General features: G+C 37.3%; 1 protein-coding gene across 3 annotated transcripts in view; it reads right to left on the reverse strand.

Annotated features, from left to right (window-relative positions):
- Window positions 1–232: 232 nt before the first annotated feature.
- PAFAH1B1 (platelet activating factor acetylhydrolase 1b regulatory subunit 1) overlaps window positions 233–21,024 on the reverse strand; it is a 94,013-nt gene continuing 73,221 nt past the window's right edge. For all 3 annotated transcript variants that reach the window (XM_058283783.2, XM_058283785.1, XM_058283784.1), the window contains exons 6-11: window positions 12,131–12,299; window positions 10,496–10,598; window positions 9,771–9,999; window positions 7,678–7,779; window positions 5,000–5,156; window positions 233–4,142 (exon numbers count right to left, since the gene is read on the reverse strand). In XM_058283783.2, the coding sequence (XP_058139766.1) occupies window positions 4,069–4,142; window positions 5,000–5,156; window positions 7,678–7,779; window positions 9,771–9,999; window positions 10,496–10,598; window positions 12,131–12,299 (834 nt within the window). In that variant the 3' untranslated portion in view covers window positions 233–4,068. The remainder of the gene's footprint in view (window positions 4,143–4,999; window positions 5,157–7,677; window positions 7,780–9,770; window positions 10,000–10,495; window positions 10,599–12,130; window positions 12,300–21,024) is intronic.

Here is a 21,024-nt window from a genome sequence, read left to right on the forward strand (position 1 = left end):
CTTGTTTCTGCTCTTCAGTTCCAGCCTAGTCAGAGAAAGCTGCAGGGTAGGGGTGAGGCCTTAGGAAATCCAGTAGCTGTGGGCTGGTCTGCAAGTCCTTAGTGCAGTCCCGCTACCACTTCGCATTTTCATGTCCTCCTCACACTTCAAGGTGCTGAACATACCCCCCCACTTCCTCATCAGCCCTCAACTTAAGGTTTTTAATCTGTGCACAAGAAGACAAAGAGTCATCTAGTTTTATAGGCATTTAATAGTTTACCAATTGGTACAATAAGATTTTTTTAATATGCAGAAAACATGAATAAATTTTGTTTTACACAGTCTGAGAGCAACAAATCTTACTGTAAAACACAAGAGCAATATTATATACATTCCTTTACTGATTTTTTTTTTAAATTGTGTCAATATCTTCAGTTAACTCTTACAATCTGGGCAACTGTTTTCTCCAATTACCACCTCCACAACGTTCATACGAAATCAATGCTTGCCTTCACGTCAGCGTCAGGATCAACTTCTAACTCGAAGATTTTGTTTGTTTCTAACATCTTCAGAGTGAACTTTAGAGATGCCTGAAGGATAGGCAGGACAAGAAAGCAGCTACTTACATGATATAGTGGAAAGATAAAAAGGCCAGTTCAGTCCAGTCGTGACTTGTAAATCCATCTTGCCCCTCCCCCCACCCCACTGGAGGAAAAAAAAAACCACAAAAAGCAAAACCTTTTTCTCCAATTTTGTACATGTTGCTTCTCTACCAGGAGATTCTTCTTTGCATCATATAGATGAACACATTGGACTTATATACAGCTGGACAGAAAATGTAACCATTTTAAGTGCCTTTTCTTTCAACAGTATTTTTTTCAACTTCAGTTGCTTAGGGATTATCAAACTACCACCTTCAATGAAACAAAATAACCTTTACTTTTAAATAGTTTTTTAAAAATAATAATAATAATAAAAAAAACTATTTAACGAGTGATATTTCCTGGAAGTTCACAAAAAAACAGAAAAAGGCAAACAGGAGAGCAGGGCACTGACAGTAAGGAGACAGGGCTTGATGAATCTAGAGCCAAAGCTTCCAAAGACTACAGCAAGCACTCCACAGCCAGGACAACTGCTAACACTAGTGATTTTGAGAGCAGTGCTCTGGGCATGCCATTGGTCACACCACACAGAGATACAACAGAACGATCTTAAGTCTTAGTGCAAGATGCCATGTAAAACAGCAACTCTTCATCAAGCGATGACTAACCCACAGTTTGCATGGCTTGCACTTTTCAAGGGTGAAGCTAGGACTTCTTGGGCACGTTATATTAGGGTGGCACTGGAATGTCTATTGTTTTTACATGCAAAAGTCAACAATCATCTGAGGACGCAATTCTATCAGTGTTTCATTTCTTAAACAGCCAATCTGATTAAGAAAGTGACAAAGTAGCAGTGAACCTCTAAATCAATTAATAAAGACCTCTACTTACAATTCAAACCAGTAACCTCATAATTGTACTTATCCCAGGCAAGGCACAGGGTTAGACAGCAGACAGAGAAACAGAGTAAGAAAGATAGGGCATCAACAGGGCAGTGTCAAACAAGCAGGAAACTTTTGCAAATATGATTCCAGATGTGGATGGATGGTTCTCCCCCACCCGCTTTCTCATTATTCAAACAGGGCTTTTGACATTTGGATCCAGTTGAGGACCATCCCTGAGATTCAATGTTCGCTGCTTCTTAAATGGAGGATGTCTGGTAATTCAACTAAGCAGCAGGCTGTGGCAATCTCCCAAGTAAGGATAACTTTGCTTACAGAGTATTGCTTCTCCTCTGTCAAGAAAAGTCACTGTATGCTGCAGGGGAAGAAACCCAGAGGACAGCAGCTTTGTTTCCTCCTAAATCGGTACCATTTTTTTCCTTTTATTGTTCATATCTATGAATGATTTCTAGATGCTGTGGCTTACCCTTGATTGATTTGTGTTGCTAGATGCTAAAAATGAATTAAAAGACAAGACATTTATACACGTACAAACGAATGTTAAGATGCACCATTTCTATGTATTTATATTTCTCAAAATAGAACAGGAAATAGCAGCAAATGAGAACAAAGATATTTTCCAAAGCTTTTGTAGAAAAATCCAGTCAGAACAGCTAAAGGGAAAAAAAAAGACTCCTCATTATAAAGCAGGGTTCTGAGACAAAATTGTCCTGAAAGTTACTCTACAGTATTTAAGTAATTAGCTTAAGTTGTCATTTTTGTCCTCAAAATTAGCCATTAGTTCTCAAAACACTTCCCCTTCCAGAGAGATCTTTCTCAGAATTATTTAAAAACAAAAACCACAAGCTGGATATAAAGCTGCTTCTAGTAAATATATGGCCTATTCCTTGTACGTGTATCTACAGGACATTAACTCTCACCCTTTGTCCTTCTCAGGAACCAAATTTCCATTAAATACTAAACGGGACATTTAAAAAATCACTTATTATACAAACAAATAAAATGCAATATAGAATAAACTTATCTTTGTTAAGTTGTCATTGTTATTTCATTGTTTTGTTAACTTTTCAAATGATTTTCTTTAAAAGAAAAAACTTGGTTAGCTAAGCAATGGAGTTCTTTATTAATAATCTGCAATGGAATACTGCAACCTACTAGAAGTAACTTTGGATCAAAATATACATGATATCAGGATGTATACAACGCTGAATGGCCAAATTAGGGGGGGGGGGAAATATAACAGAAGTGATTTTCCTTTAGTTGGGAGAAACTCCCACAGAGTCAGTTTTTTGGGGGGGATCATAAAGGGTTTGTTTTAAAGCATGGTATTCCATAGCAAGATTTATTCTAATTAGCTTTTTTAACAATTGTGTTGATACACATTAATATCTAATTAGGTTTTAGCACTTCAAAAACCCAGAATCCAAGCTACAGTGGTTGTGTGAGATAAACATATACAGACTTATCCAGTTAGATAGGCCCATATACTTATAAACATTTATATATAAAAGAAATGTGAAAACAGTACATTTTTATGCACATTCCATTAAACCCTGTAATTTTTTTAAATGTGTAAGTTAAACACAGTTCAAACAGATATCATATTGAAAAACTGCCTTCTTTCTCCCACTCCCTTAAAATGCGCACATAAAACCCTCTCGATAGTTCTCTGTCATTATGTAATGCACATTGCACATCCCTAAAAAACATCAAAAACAGTGATTTATACCATGACTCTCAACAGGGAGATTAAATTCTACTTGGAAGTCACATCACTACACAGTCCAATAGTATGGAGAATACAGCTGGAAATATGCCTAGTGTGGAAAATAGAAGCTTACAGTACTACAGTGTTTGTAACCTGTTTACAAAGCATTGAGACCCAAATAAAATAAACGATTTGATATTAGCTGCTGAGATTTTTCTTGACATTTACAGTCATTTTCTTACATAAATTAATCACTAGCCTTTACGTGATAGGCTGCCAAAACAAATATATCCTATTGGTTTGGCAAATGTTGTCATGACAAAAATTCCATTGTGTAATCCCATTACATAGATGGTTGAGAAGATGTTGAATTGTAGCCTTATTATCTAACATCCTTAAAGAAGATTGATTAAGCACACTTAAGTGATGTTACATAGACACATATTTCAGAAAAAGCCCTAACCACCACCACCACTCTTCCCCAAATGAGGCCATCAAGTCAGGCACCAACAGATAGCAGAAAGAAAAACAAGAATTAATACTCCAACATAAAATGACACTGTCAACTATTATTCAGTTTAGTGCCCTAGTTCAATTTATTCAAACTTCCTCCTTCTTAGGCCCTGGTGTGACCAATGCCAGCCCAGGTTTTTAAACCCTATGGTACTTCTAGACAACGTATGTAAATTTACAGTATACAATTTGGATTCACCATGCATGAATACTTTGTGTGTAACATTTAATAAGCTCAATCTACATCCAGAATAATTTACATGAAAGGACAATATTTATTTAAACAGAGCTCAATGGGGGTAACCATGGTATCATCAGAGTGCATCCAGAGGAAAAAAGGGAGGAGGGGCCAAATGAGACTCAATCAACGGCACTCCCACACCTTTACTGTTTGATCTACACTGCCAGTAACCACATATGGTGCCGTCTTATGGAAATCTGGAAGAAAAAGAGAAGGCTTATTTTAAAATCAGATTGAGACAGATGTAATATTTAATAAGCCATAAAATAAGCAAGTCCAAGTGTAAGGAATATCTCTTTCTCTACACGACTCCCCCTACCCTCAGTCATGCCCCAGAAGGTATTACATTTACTCAGATAAGCTGAAGCTCAATGATTAAATCTTATACTAACACTCCAATAAAAATGCTCACTGTCATTCCAACTAGGATTGACTAAGCACTCAAATTTAACAATGGGTATATAACCTCAATGTATCTATCATTTATTGAACACTTACTATGTTTCAGGCTTAGTACTAATATTTTATATTCATGTTTAATCCTTATAACAAACCAGTGAAGAAGGCATTAGTGCCCTATTTTACTGAGGCTTATCTTCATCACTGGTCTATCCTACCCTTATGTACTGCATTTTACGGTACTATCTTAAACTCGACATTCAAGTCCAGTTGATACTGAGGATGTAATTCCAAGTATTCTAGTTCATGATAGAAAAATATTTGCCATAGAGAAAAAGGTAAGATTTCCTTTTGAGAAATTTACAAACAGGGGAGAAAAGATACCCGTCAAGAGTGTAAGTCTCGTAATTCTACTTTCTAAAGTCAAGGTTGTGCAATGGAGAAATGTTTTATTATAGGGCTGTTAGTGGAGACAGAATTAAGGAAAGAAGAATCTAAGACAAATGGTAGGAGTCAGAAAAATTTAACCTGCCTTCCCTATTCTGCCCTGAAAGCACACAGTGATTTCTTACCTGGAAAAGTCCACATGGTTATGACAAACTTTATGTCTGGCACTCCAAAATCTAACTGTTCGGACTTCATAACTTGTACATACCCAAGGAGGTAACAAAGTGTTCGTGCGCATTCAGAGTCTTCATGCATCGTTTGTTCTTATAATCCCATACACGTAGGGTCTTGTCATCAGCACAACTTAAAATAAACTTGCCCCCAGAATGGAACAGAACTCCACGTACCCAGTTATCATGACCCACCTTGAAAACAAAAAAGCAACTGATTTAGTAGTAGGATAAATTGTTTAAAATAGCATCCATGAAAATAATGATTTTGTTACTCAAAGCACACTGAAAATGTATACACCAAAAACATCAATGCCACGAAAGAAAAAATAAACAAATAAAAAGGCCAAGGAACTCTTCTGGGTTGAAGAAAATTAACAAGATTTGACCATTAAATGCAATATGTTACCCTTGACTGGATCCAGGACAGGGTTTTGCTGTTGTTTTTAAAATGTTATAAAGTATATTACTGGGGGACCATAGTTCACAACACTGAAATGTTTTTGTAACAAAAGCAAAGTTGGTACTTTCTAAAGGTTAAAAAAAAAAAGAAAGACTATTGGGTTTGGTTTTGTGAGATATATGATTAAGCACTTTCTCTACCCCCCTTTTTGTTCATTAATAAGGAGACTATGACTACGTCATTTAACTAAGCAGTGTTCATCTGTGTATCTTTCTGAACACTAGAGGAAGAAATGAGTTTGCAATTGGAATTAGATGAGAAAAAATATCTGAAAAAGAACTTTTTAGGAGTAATGTTTCCATAACTTACTGAGCTGTCCTTTTCTGTTCTTTTATTTTTGTGAATTTGAAATGAAGTTGTTAATAAAACAACAAAACAAACAAAATATATAACTTGGATAATTGAAGAAAATTTAAATATGGACTAAGTCAATGTTAAATTTCTTGAGTATGATAATTTTATTGTGGTTATATAGAATACCACCTTTGATTGTTGAGCAAAATGTACACACACACTGTTAACAACAGGTGATTCTAAGTGAAGGATATACAGGTGCTCACTATACCATTCTTGCTTTTTTTCCCCTACAGGTTTACATTTCTTAAAACAAAAGGCTAGGGGAAAAGTTTAACTAGAGGGAAAAGGCCTCAACAAGAAGTCAAGCCACACCAAGGTGAAACAATAAAGTATCGCAAGTATCACCCTTAAGTAGGAAAAGAGGAGCCAGAAACTTCCAGGGAATTCATGGTGACCTGTGCTGTTACAGAAGGAGAAAGAATGCTCTGATTTTAAATGTAATCATTTTTTCTAACAGCAACATAGTGTAACTGAACTCAGCTCAGAATACTATGAGTTTAATTTTTAAAAAGCTTTACTTTCCCTGTCCCCCTCCCCCTCCCTCCTGCCCTGCTAGTTTTTTTTGCTGTGTACATTTGCTGTATGATCTTCCTTATCTATTTCTCGTTTTTTGTCTTCTCATTTTCTCTCCTCTAGGATTCACCGGGATTTAATCCTGGGGACTTCTGATGTGGAGACAGGTTCCCTGTCAGCTGTACCACCTCAGTTTTGGCCTCTGCTGCACTTCACCTTGACTCTCCCCTTCATCTCTCTTTTGTTGCAGCATCATCTTGCTGTGTAACTCACTTGCACGGGCACTGGCTCACCGCACAGGCACTTAGCTTGCCACGTGGATACTTGTGCAGGCACTTGGCTTGCCACACGGGTACTCGGCTTGCCATGCGGGCACTTGCTTGGGCACTGAGCTCACCTCACAGGCACTCATGACTCATGCAGGCACTGGCTCACCATGCAGGCATGCTCTTCTCTTCTTTTTTTTCACCAGGAGGCCCCAGGAATCAAACCCAGCTCCTCCCATATGGTAGGTGGAAGCCCTATCACTTGAGCCACATAGGCTTCCTGAGTTTAATTTTTTAATCAAATCTTGGCGACACTTCCATGTGTCTCTCTCACATGCTAAAAAGAAACAATCACTTCAAGGTATGACTGGTACCTAAACAATCTCTAAACAAACATGAATGGCAAATTATAAAAACTGGTATTGAATTAATTTCCAAGATCTCCCTGGCACTTCCTTAAGCAAAAATGAATGATCATAATCTCTCACTATGACTTATATATCCTCAGACTGAAATCTAGGTGCTCCTAAAATGAAATTAAGAACTATTACTTTTGGAACGGCAAAATAAACTGGATCATATTAACAACCAGGTGATAGTTAAAAGGGTTCATACTGAAATTAAATACAAGGAGTGAATCCTGGGTTCAATCCCTGGTATCTCCTAAAATAAGAAAAAAACAGCTCTTCCTGGGGAGCAGATGTGGCTCGATGGTTGAGCGCCTGCTTCCCATGTACAAGGTTCTGGGTAGAATCCCCAGAAACTCCTAAAAAAAAATTAAATACAGTGAAATACAGCTTAAAAGCGTAATGAATCTATGCAAATACTGTCTCCTTTCCAAAAGAGATGTTACACAAATTTCAAAGATACAGTGAGCCAGTATCTCCCTCCAGCACTGTCTGGCTTTGTAGATCCTTTATATAACACATGACATTCTAGGGGAACAATTTTCATCACAATGGAATTATGAAAGTTTAAGAAAAAACATCTTATAAAAAAGTTATTTTAAAGCCATGAACAATTCAGGTTATTTATGAAGATATTACAAGGCATGTAATCCAAAAAGGTATAAACACAATGAAGATGTGAAAGAAGCAGTAAGATTATGCAAACTTACAAGGGTCATAAGGCACATGCCAGTACTGATGTCCCACATTTTAATAGTCTTGTCTCTGGATCCAGACAGCAAGAATGGCCCAGGCTTGCCACTTTTTTTAGTCTACAGAGAACATACAAAAATTTTCTCATGTAGGAAGTTAGGTGAAGACTTTAAAAGGATTTTTATGCCACAATAAAAAGGACCCTGAGGGCCCTAGGGATGTCTGAACACCACAGGTAAGCCACAGGCCACATGAAATCAACACCCCTTCAGCAGGCTCTATCTGGGAATATAAGACAAGCTATTTCCCCAATTATAACATAGTATACTTAGGTATAAATTCCCTAAATCATGATTTTTCTACTTCTTTTATTTGACATAATTTTCAATTTACTTGTTAAGTACATTTCTCAGAGACTTAAAGCCTTCAGATTGTTTCTATGCTGGAGGAGCCCCTAAACCAAGCCAATATGCGGCCAACTCCTACTCTCCAGTTCTTTGGGCCTGCCATAGACAACTAACAAAATGATGATGGACCAGCCCCACACCAAAAGGATTATTTTCAACTGCAAGCAAAGCAATTTCATTCCTCTGCCCCACAATATCCATGCCCCTTCTCAGCCTGAAGAAGTCAGAGTGGACATCGGACCAAATTTAAGCATTAAGAAATGAACAAAAATAAGGGGAAGGGTATAACTGCTGACTAAAGCAGATTTATAGTTATTTAATGTTGTTTTCTACTAAGTAACATGTAACACTGATATATATATATATATATATAAAAAAGACTGGTGTTATCCATTCCCTTGAATATTTGGTAGAACTTTTCCTGTATAGCCACTTGGACCTGGTCTTTTCTTGGAGGGGCATTTTCAACTACTAACTCAAGTTTCTTTAACAGTTATAGATATATGCAGGTTTTCTTTTCCTTTTTGTTATATATTTTTTGAGAAAATATATATTAAAATTTGTAGGCACACACACACACACAAAGATGATTTTTAAACTATTTAAATTCAGCCTTTATATGTCAGACAGCCAGAATCAAATTTCTAACTTATGGTAAATGGCCACCACCAGAGGGCAATAAAAAGAATTTGAAAATGTGTGGGCCAGCCAAAAAAAAAAAAGGTCATACAAACTTCATTAAGGAAAGAGAAGAAAAGATGAGGAAAAGAAGAAGAGGAGAAGACGGGGAGAGGAAGGGAGGAGAAGGAAGAGAAGAGGGATTTTCACCATTTATTAAAAAGTAATTTAAAAATTTGAATACTGAATTTCATTTCACTATAAATTTATCAATAAAGTAATTTTGGTCATTAAAGAAGGCTATTATTCTAAAAAATAATTTTAACCTGTCCCACAGGCTTTATTTTGCATCAGGATACTCTTATAACAGTGGTGTTTCTGATAAATATAAATGACCATTTGTGCACTTCAGAAGACCCCTCCCCCATCCACCTTGCACAAGTCAAGGGTCAGGTGGCAGCAATAATAATTACCAGTTAAAAAATATAAACACAGGGAAGCGGACTTGGCTCAATGGATGGGGCATCCGCCTACCACATGGGAGGTCTGTGGTTCAAACCCTGGGCCTCAGTGACCCATGTGGAGCTGGCCCATGCGCAGTGCTGATGCATGCAATGAGTGCTGTGCCACGCAGGGGTGTCCCCTGCGTAGGGGAACTCCATGTGCAAGGAGTGCGCCCCATAAGGAGAGCCACCCAGCGGGAAAGAAAGTGCAGCCTGCCCAAGAATGGCGCCACACACATGGAGCGCTGACACAAGATGATGCAACAAAAAGAAACACAGATTCCTGGTGCCACTGATAAGGACAGAAGTGGTCACAGAAGAACACACAGCAAATGGACACAGAGAGCAGACAACTGGGGGGGGGGAGGGGAAGGGAAGAGAAATAAATAAAAAATAAATCTTAAAATATATATAAACACATCTGCAGGTTGGAGAGAGTAAAGAGATTCAAAATTCAGAATTATGGGATGGAGATTTTTAAGTACATAAATGGCCCTGGAATTGAGAATCAGAGAAGTCTTAGTCTACGTTTTTGAGGTATCAGCAATAAAATCATGAAATAACATGTAAATCACACAGTACCTCAGATCCTGTTGCTTCAGAGATGGAAGAATATGAACTTTCTGGAGCCCAGGAAATGCATTCTACCACATGCTCGTGTTCTCGAAGCTCAGCCTTGCATTCCTTTGTTGCTACCACCCATACGCGCACTGTCTGGTCATTGGAACAGCTGGCTATCAGAGTGCCATCCTGATTCGGCCGCACCATACGTACCCATTCTCTGTGTCCTGTGAATGTCTTCACACAGTAGCTGTCAATAAAAGCAGTAATTTAATTGTGAGTGGCAATCATTGGAACACTTTCACAGAAGGGATTACAAAACTAGCTATGCACTGGGATGAAGAGAATAGCATCAAATTAAGAATACTTTACTAATCTGGGTAAAACTGGTAGATAAAAAGTTTCATTAAGAAAAACATGTGTAATTCTAAGTACAACTAAATCAGCCTAATAGGGGCCTAATAGGGGCATACCTGGACATTATTTACATTTTAATTTAAAGCCCCAGAGAGATTACTTAAAAGAAGACCATGGAGAAAATAAGCCATTACATGGAAATGGCTCTCAAGGATACAAAGTCTCTCTGTTCCTTTTCTGAAGATATTAAGAGATTGAAACTTAGTTTTAAAGCATATAATACAACTGACATAGTCATCATTCTGGGCTGAAATTACTGGAATACTTAGAAGACACATCTGTTTTTTAAATATATATTTACTAACACCTTTTCAACTAAACCTACTTACCCAGTTTGTACTTCCCACATTTTTATAGTTTTATCCCTTGAGGCAGAAACTATATGATCTCCATTGGGCATGATGGCTACTGAAGAAACATTGTGGTCATGGCCTAAAACATACAACACAGCAATATATTAAGTGATATACCACCAAAAGCATTTAAACCCATCATCCACTGTGGAATTTAAAATAGAGCAAGTTCTAAATATAATGGGTTTTATATAAATTTAGTAAGAAACTGGATTTACACAAAAAAGCTAAGAATTAGTAAATTAACAAAACAAACTACAATGTAATTAGTCAGCTCTATGTATTATTAAATTTCAACCTGTACAAACGTTTAAAAACAAAAGGAATCAACTTCATCAGCACCTGAATATATTCGTATGTTCTAGTGAATCTGAACATTTATATAGGAATACTGGAAAAAAATATAATTCCCTATGGTTGATATTCTAAGATATACATAGAAATAAGATCTACAAAGTCAAAAAGAATAGAAAAGAAAAATGGAGCTCTAGTATTTAAAAGAGTGGTTAAGAATTTTCTTTTCTTGTTGTTGATGTTCATGGCATTAAAAATGGATTATTGCATATACATTATTTATACTCCTAATTGGCAATCCTTTGCAGCAAAAGCCTCAGTCTTCACAAATGTATCTTTCAAGGAATATACCATGGTTGGAAAGACCTCTTTTTTCCCTTAAAAGCAAGAAGATACAGCCTACTTAAAGAGAAATAAATACTAGACTTTACAAAAGGTAATTGGTTAAGTTTTCCAATGCACTTAAGTTGAAGGAGGTAGGGGCAAAACACACACCCTTCAAATTATACCCTATATATAATCACATAGCTTACTCAAGTACTAACATCCCTGGATAATTTTTTTTTTTTAAAGTATTACCAAACATAGTATGTGTTCCTAATACACAATCTAAAATTCAAATCTCATCATGTTTAAAGGAAAAAAAAAAAAAAAAAACCAAAAGAGAAATTTCCTTATTTAGTGAGCACCTTCTTATGTCTCAGGTACTAAACCAAGATGATTTTCCCGCACAACTCTATCACCTAGGTATTATCACCTCTACTTTGCAGATGAAAGAAGTTAAAATTTTCTCATGTCACAAGTCAACAAGTAGGAATCTGAACCCAGATATATTCCAAGACCGTGTTCCTTCCACAAAGCAACACTGCCTCAGAAAATACTCTCCATGAGACCTGGAAAACAATCTCACAATGAGACTCTAATACATGTGCAACATTAGAAAGTGAGCAAGAACTCTGGGTTCCAGCCTTCACTCTCTCTAGACTATAGGTTTCCAACTAAGAAAAATAGAAAAACCAGTAACTTCATATTCCCTCTCTCTCAAAGACAGATAGATGTTCTGGCAGTTTTTCTTATTAAAAAAAAAAACACTGATGAAAACAAATCAGTCATTTTATACAAACCACGAAGAGATACTTAAAACTTCATAAAAGAAACAACTCTTAACTATTGTGGCTTATCCATGGACTATCTACACTCTCCACTGATACAGACAATTAAGAGCTGAATGTAGGGAACCTGCACACTGTTAGAAAACAACGTTCTCTCTGGAATGCCAAAGAAATCACTATTAAAATACCATCCATTACCCCTTACCATGCATGGTTCTGATGCATTCAAAGCCCTGAAAATCCCATAGCTTAATGGTCATATCTGCAGAACAGGAAGCCAGAAGCTTGCCACTGTGGTCAAATGAAATATCCTGTACAGAGTCTGTATGCCCCTTAAGAGTTCGTTCAAAATCTCCAGTCTCATAATCCCACACCTGTCAAGTGAAGAGAAAATTAGTTAACACCAACCATCACTCCTTTCTAGTTTCATATTTGCACTTGGCAGGCCAGTCTGGCACTTTATTGCCTAATTAACAGAGCAAGTGACAAAGCATAACTGTCATTAGAAATAACAAATCTTCATGTATAAATAGGTCCATAAAATATAATTTTTCTATAGCGAACACTATGTTGCAACTATTAAAAAAGATCTTCAGTATCACATTTATTAAGCATCTACCATATACTTAAGTATGCTAGTGGATAGGTATATAAAACCTGAACAAGATACAGTCCTTTTCCCAGTCTGGTAGCAGACAAAAGGTATGTAACTAAGTAACTTTTAATTTAAAAAAAAAAGTTAGGCATTTATATGTAGATATTAAGGGAACAAAAGAGGAAGTACTTAATTCTACTAGAGGAGCAAGTTCAGACAAACTAAGGGGCCAAGGAAAGACTTCATATGATATAATTGTCCATGAATAGCAAATTAACAAATGTGTAATTTTCTAATTAAAAAAAAAAAAAGAAATAACCTACATTTTGAAAGATAATTTTTCTAAAAGAAGAGAAATAACAATGAGCTTACAGTGTTTATCATGAAGAAACAGATCTTAAGAACATACTAAACTTTCATTCTCTGCTGGCCAAATGCTAGCCTGAAGTACAATCTTAAGCAACACACCCAAATTCCATGCTCTAAAGTCAAACTACTGATTCTACTCTTCTCATAACAAGTAAATTTACCTTTGGTTGGTTAAATCAATCAACTTAAGGAAACTTAGAAAATGCATTTTGAAAACTTGGAAGCAATCTAAACACCCAATATTAGGGGAATACTTTAATAACTATAAATATAAATAGCTAAATATAAATGTAAAATTCATTTCTATAAGGAACTAATGGCATGTACATAATGTCATATAAAAACATAAAAATTACGTACATCTGATCACAGCTATATAAAATATGTGCTTAAGAAAAATAATCTTCAAAAAATATTTAACAGAAAACTTACATATCCTTCCCAGTAAAAGCAAGTAATTTTTACCATTTAAATGTTCATGTATTTCTATATGGAAGCATTACTATGTATTTAATTTTGTGCATATTGTTTATCTTTAAGGGTTTCAGGGTTCATGTTACTATAAATAGCATTATTAAAATTTTCAATGGTTTATTGCTAGTTTATAGAAATATAACTGAATTTGTATATTGTATATCCTGTGATTCAGTCATAGTTCTAATAGTTTTTTTGTAGATTTTCTACATAGAAGATCATGTTTCTGCAAATAAAGACAATTTTATTTCTTTTTCTTTCTTACTGATCTGGAGAGGAACACCAGTACAAGGTCCTGGCCTTGGTTCCTGATCTTAGGGGGAAAGCATTCAGTTTTTCACCATAAAGTTTGGTGTTCACTATATATATATATATATATATTTTAAGATTTTTATTTATTTATCCCCACCCCCAAAACACACACCTGTTGTTTACACTTGCTGTGTCTGTTTGTCTTGTTTCTTTAGGAGGCATCAGGAACTGAACCTAAGACCTCTGATGTAGGAGGGAGACGCCTAATTGCTTGAGCCACTTCCACTCCTTGCTTTGTCATCTCATTATGTTTTTCTTCATGTCTCTTGTAGCATCATCTTGTTGCATCATCTTTCTGCGCTTGCCCATCGGGCCAGCTCACTGTCTTCTTTTGGAGGCACAAGGAACCAAACCAGGGACCTTCCATGTGGTAGGCAGGAGCTCAACAGCTTGAGCCACATCTGCTTTCCTGTATTTTTTTTTTTTAAGATTTACTTATTTATTTATTTATTTATCTATCCCCTCCCCTTGCTGCTTGCATGCTGTCTGCTCTCTCTGTCCATTTGCTGCACGCTCTTCTGTGTCTGCTTGTCTCCTTTTGTTGCATCACCTCACTGCACCGGCTTTCTGCGGGTGAGTGCTGTTGGCTCTCTGCGGGCATGGGCCAGCTTGCCCTCACAAGGAGGCTCTGGGAAGTGAACCCAGGGTCTCCCATATGGTAGACGGAGCCCAATCTGTTGAGCCACATTTGCTTCCCTCCCTGTATGTTTTTCATAGATACCTTTTACTAGGTCAAGGAAACTCTTTTCTATTTCTAGGATGTTAAGAGTTTTGTATCAGAAATTAATTCTAAATTTTGTAAAATGGTTTTACTCAATCTACTGAAATAACTTTTTTGTGTGTGTCGTTTTGTTGTTAATACAACACCACTTGGTGATTAATTACACTAACTCATTTTCAAAAGTGGAACATTTTCAGATAAAATCCTACTTGGTCATGACGTATTACTTAACCACTTTATGTACTGCTGGATTCAATTTGCTAATAGTTAATTTTACAACTATCTTCATGAGGTTATTTGTAGCTTTCTTTTCTTGTAATACCTTTGTTTTGTTTTGATATCTAAATGTTTCATTTTGACTCCAAAAGCTCATTATGAATATCTTACATACTGAAAAGAAATAAGGTGTGATCTTGAAGAATCATGAACTAAGTTTCAGTTAAGTTTCCTCCCATGCATTCATTAAAGGACACTGAAATCTTAGTGTTTATCAATTTCAAATGAGTCATAAGAATCACTTTCATTTTTCTTCACTTATTATTTACCTTTGTCTGATTATAAAAGTAATAAACACCCATGACAGAAAATCTATAATGTACTGATATAAAGGAAGCAAAAAATATACCTGTTATCCTACCAACACTACCAAAGGTGTTTTTTTTTTTCCTCAGGATCTTTTCTAAAGGAGCGACTGTGTATATTTCTTTCCTTTCTTTTTTTTGAAGATTTATTTATTTATTCCCGCCCTTCCTTGTTTGTGGTCGCTGTCTGCTCTGTGTCCATTTGCCGTGTGCTCTCTGTGTCTGCTCACCTTCTCTTTAGGATGTACCAGGAACCGAATCCAGGGCCTCCCATATGAAAGACAGGTGCTCAATCACCTGAGCCACCTCAGCTCCGTGTTTGTTGTGTCTCTTTGTCTTTCCTCTCTGTCTCTCTTGTTGCATCATCTTGTTACATCAGCTCACCAAGTCTGCCCACCACGTCAGCTCACCTTCTCCAGGAGGCACTGGGAACTGAACCTAGAACCTCCCATGTGGTAGGAGGAAGCCCAATCGCTTGAGCCACACTCACTTCTCATACTACTACTTATCATAAATAGTTGTTCATGCCACTAAAAACTCAGAAATATTATTTTTAAAGGCATTCCTTCTGTTAGCTAAATATTTTATTATTAAAGATAATATTAATTACAGCAAACATTTTTGAAAATTGAAAAAAAATCTGTCCTCATTTTGCAACACTTAGGTCAGACAGCAATGATGAATTATTATTGCATCAAAAAGTATAATCTTTTTAGCTCTTCATATACTCCGCTCAATTGTTTTTCCAAAAGACTGTCAAAAGTACTGAGAATGCCTACTCCATCAAACTCTTATCAGCACTAGGAATTCTCATATAAAAGTAAAAAATCTTGGCAGATTTGATATATAATTTTTGCATTTCTTCTGTTAATATTAGTGTGGCCAAAACTTTTTTGTCCATTAGCCACTGTTTTTTCCTTGAATTGTCTGTTCACTGTCCTTTGTTCATTTTCCTACTTATATTATTGTTTCCATATTTCTTCAAATACTTTATACATTAAAGTTGACACCTTTCACCTGCTTTATTAAACATATTTTTTCAGCTTTCTTTGTGGTTTGTTCTTTTTTAAATTCATTCTAAAGGACAATCAGAAATAACATTTCAAAACTTAAATGATGCAATTAAAAATACTGTCATGAAATTAAAAATACTGTCACAAACTGTTTCAAATATTTACCATTATTTTTCCTAAATTATTATAGTTCAAATGTAGATGAAACAGATATAATTGAAAAATTCTGTAACTTTCAATTGGTAAACACAATCCTCCTAATCTGTTTACCAATTTCACAAGATAAATTATTTAATGTAACAATTTTTATTTTTGTTATTAATAATGGCAATATTAGCTACAGTTTATTTAATTCTTACTATCTGCCAGGCATTGGAGTGTCACATACTTTATGGGCACATTATATCATTTTACCCTATGCAGTTATATAAATACTTTTAACATCTCTCCTACAACAAACGGGGAAACTGAAGCTCAAAGGTATCTTTGCTCAAGCACTTTGCCCAAGATAATCACAAAAAATTACCAAAAATTCTGTTGTATTCTCCTTTGAGTTTTAGAAGGTAGTTCTGGCCCAGTCATCACTTAGAAACAATCTAGTTTAACTACAACTGAAGAAAGAAAAAGCACAGAAGGGGAACAGAAACAGTTTTTCATTCCACAAAATATCCAAAGAGGCTATTATGAGGAAAAAGGCTTATGCATGAAAATGAAGGGAAGCAAATGTGGCTCGAGTGAATGGGCTTCTGCCTACTACATGGGAGGTCCCGTGTTCAATTCCTGTTGACTCCTGGAGGAGAGTTGGTGTGGTGAGCAGGCACAGCAAGCTGATGCAACAAAAAGAGACACAGAGGAAAGACAATGAAACTCAACAAACCAGGGAGCTGATGTAGCTCAGGTGATGAAGCACTTCTCTTCGACATGGGAGGTTCTGGGTTTGGTTCCTGGTGCCTCCTAAAGAGAAGGTGAGCAGACAGAGAGAGAGCACACAGCAAATGGACAAAGAGAGCAGACAGCAACTGCAAACAGCAAGGGGGGGGGAGTGGGTAAATAAATAAAACAAATCTTAAAAAAAAAAAGAAAGAAAGAAAAAATGAATAGAACACATTGTTTATGATAGCAGATGACTGGAAAGAACTCAACAAGTCCAAAGGAAAAGAACTTGTTAACCATGTTGAGAGAACTTTTTAATCCTAAAGACACAGCTATAAGTTTGAGTATTTCCTTAGTATGTGCCCAAACCTGTATTAAGCAGTTTCCATGAATTAACTCATTGAATCATCTCACCACCTTATGAGATACCTATTAATTATCTTCATTTTATAGGTATGGAAAGAAAAGCACAAAACATTTTAGAATATACCCATGATCACATTAATTACTAAGCGGTGGAATCAGAAAGTGAACCCAAGGCCTGTGCTCTTTACCACTAGCTACCCTATAATGCCTCTACATATAAATAAAATGATCAGTTTAAAAATCACTAAAAATGGTGTTTCACTAGAAACAAGAAAGGTATTTCTAAAACAAATCTAATAAAAAAGAAAAAATGATACATAATGCTTTTCATTAATGAAACAAACTTGTGTACATACCTAAATATGAAACATGGCAGGATTACAAATGAAATTTTTTAAATTTCCTTTTGTAATTTTAAAGTTGACTTGATACCTTTTAAAATGGCATATTTAGAGTTGTACTTATACTTTTATACCACCGCTGGAAAATCAAAATCCTTATTAAGACTGGGTTTTCAACCAATTCCAAGAATTTCTATTTCTACTTTCCCACCGACCTCATGAAAACAGCTACAGTTTTGTTTTTGTTTTTTTTTCTAAGTAGCCGGGTTAGGGGATTGAACCCACGACCCTTGTATGTGGGAAGCAGGCACTCAACCACTGAGCAACATCAGCAACCAGTTGTAGGTTTTTAGTACACAGCAATAAAAGATTATTGTGAAATCAGTAATTTAAACATATGTCTACATATGTTTAAAGGAAGAAATATAGTAATGTATCAGATATGTTAACTGCTATATCAGCAGTATGTCAGCATGTGACATACATGTGAATTTAAGACTACCTTTGAAATATTCTGATGCCCCACCACATGGGTGGTCAACCCACAGTATGAAGTCACTGATTTAAAAATTAAAGGAACCACATAAGGAAAACATAAAACAATATTTAAGCAGAAGAACTGGTTAAACACAATCATACCTGTATTTTCTTCTGGACTGCTGCTATGTGATATATATAATCTACCCACATTTTACTAGTTTTACCTCCACAAATGAAACTTGAAATCTGGAATTTAATTTTTGAAATAAGCCTTAGAAGAGAGAAACCTACCTAAACCTTTGAACTATCTTATTTATCTTTTTGTAGGTGATTTATACAACTATACAAGATTATTGTGTGGATCAAAGACAATTAAAAAAAAAACACAAACCCTTTCCTTCACCAGAAAATTGGTAAGAACAAGGTTAGAAAATGGAAAGCTGGGAAACGGACTTGGCCCAGTGGTTAGGGCGTCCGTCTACCACATGGGAGGTCCACGGTTCAAACCCGGGCCTCCTTGACCCGTGTGGAGCTGGCCCATGTGCACTGCTGATGCGCGCAAGGAGTGCCCTGTCACGCAGGGGTGTCCCCCGCGTAGGGGAGCCCCACGCGCAGGGGAGCCCCACACGCAAGGAGTGCACCCGTAAGGAGAGCCGCCCAGCGCGAAAGAAAGTGCAGCCTGTCCAGGAATGGCGCCGCCCACACTTCCTGTGCCGCTGACGACAACAGAAGTGGACAAAGAAACAAGACGCAGCAAATAGACTCAGAGAACAGACAACGGGGGGGGGGGGGGGGGGATTAAATAAATAAATAAATCTTTAAAAAAAAAAAAAGAAAATGGAAAGCTGAGGGTTAACTTGTGCAGAATTGGCTAAAAAAGTTGTGTGTTCATCTTTGAAAATGAATAGAAAAGGTGAAAGGACAAATATTTGTAACCAGCAGTGCTATTATATGGGTATTAACAGTGGTTAAAAGAGAAAGTCTAAGGTCATGTATATTACTAAAAAGAAAAGAAGCTAAATGTAACATGGGACTGTAAAGCATACTAAAACCTCATGTGAAATACGAATATGGGTAATAAGAAAACCTTTCTGATTAAAGATAAATCATTAAAATGTAATTCAAACCTGACAGAAAGACCTAGCTTGTAAAGCAAAAAGCTCCTATGTTCCCACACCCCTGGAAAAAACTGCTGCTTATTTTTGAATTAAAGCCAATATTAAATACATCAAGGGGCATTCAATGTAAAGGAACCCTCTTCTGAATCCTTTGGCAGAATATGTTTAATCCCTAAATTGCTAGTCTTGTAAAAAACAAAAAAAATTCACATTTTTTAAAATGTTACCTTTGCTTTTTAAAAGTAATGCACACAGAGAACCACCAGGAAGATGGTGGCAGAGTAAGAAGCTCCTAGAGTCAGCTCCTGCTACAGGGCGGTTAGCAAACACCCAGAGCTCTCTGGAGCTAGCTGAAGCACCTGTTTGCGGGGACCAGAAGAGCATCCTGCAGTGTCTTTGAGGGAGTGGAAGAAGACTGCCCATTTGCAGAGAAGACTCGTAAGTAGAGCGCTCCATGCCACCGAGGCCAGTGCCCATAATCCACCAGAGGCACAAGCCACCTCGGGAGCTGTTCCACGGCTGGAATAGAAAGCTCCACTTTCCCAAAATGGGGGAGGAAGAGACGGTTCGGCACCCATTTCAGCTATTGATGAGAAAATTCAGTGGGCTATAGTATAATCCTGAGAACAGCTAAAGTTTGAGCCTGTCCAAGTCAGAAAGAGGCCAAGAGCCGCCATCTTAACTCCGCACCTGGCATGATGGGAAGCGGGGCAGACTGAAAATCCCAATGCTGGTGGGGACTGGCTTCTTCCCATCCAGATCATATTACAGGTCTAGCCTAAGCCCCAGTGCCACCTCTAGCAGGGAGGAAGCTGCGGGGACCTACACCAGCCTCTCTAGGAAATTACCAGCCAAGTGGCGGAGGCCAGTGATCATCCTACTCTGGAGGTATGAGCAGTCCCAGGAGGTGTTCTGTGACAGGAATTGGAAGCTCCATTTCCCAGAAACAGGGGAGGAAGAGACGATTGGCTACCGATTTCAGCTAGTGATTGGTAGACTTGGCTGGCTAAGAAATAACCCTGGGAACAGGGGGGTGTGAACCAGTCCAAGTTGGAGAGAGGCCAGTAGCCACCATTCTGACTCTGCCCCCAGCCTGAGGGGCAGCAAGGCTGCCTGAAACTCTCAGTGTCGGCACCAAAGGAAACTCTCAGTTTCTTTTACCCAGATCAGCCTGCAGCCCGCCTAGGCTTCAGCCCTGCCTCTGGCTGGGAGGAGGCTGAGGAGCCCTGCACCAGCAGCCTATATAGGTAACTGCAAGTAACTTTGGCTGGCATAGACTGAAAATCAGAAGTCTACCAGAGCAACTGCAGTTATCTTGCTGCCCATACCTGCAGCTCCATCCCCACCCCAGGCAGGGGAGAAAGGGATATGAAGCTTCATCAGTCTCTCTGGGCAACTACAGTCTAGGCCTGCACATGGATTATTCCACATAGCTGTAATGCTGTTCCTACCCCTGGCAAAGGAGAAAGTTGGAAGAAGCTTCCTTGGTCCCTGGTGCAATGAAGGCAGCTTGAGCCTCCACAGCTTACAGCACCAACTACATGCTTGGCTCCTACTGCACAACCAGCAAGGGGGAAATGATAGGAAGCCCTAAACTAAAGAGAAAAACTGTACCCAGAATAACTGTTCTAGTAATCCAGATGCAAAGACACCAACAAAAAAATCACAATTCACACCAAGAAACAGGAAGCTCTGGCCCAGTTAAAGGAACAAGATAAGCCTCCAGATGACATAAAGGAGTTGACACAACTAATTATAGATGTTCAAACAAATCTCTTTAATAAATTCAATGAGATGGCTAAAGAGATTAAGGATATTAAGATGACACTGGATGAGCACAAAGAAAAATTTGAAAG

The sequence above is a fragment of the Dasypus novemcinctus genome, chromosome 21 (assembly GCF_030445035.2).
Source record: "Dasypus novemcinctus isolate mDasNov1 chromosome 21, mDasNov1.1.hap2, whole genome shotgun sequence".
NCBI lineage: Eukaryota > Metazoa > Chordata > Mammalia > Cingulata > Dasypodidae > Dasypus > Dasypus novemcinctus.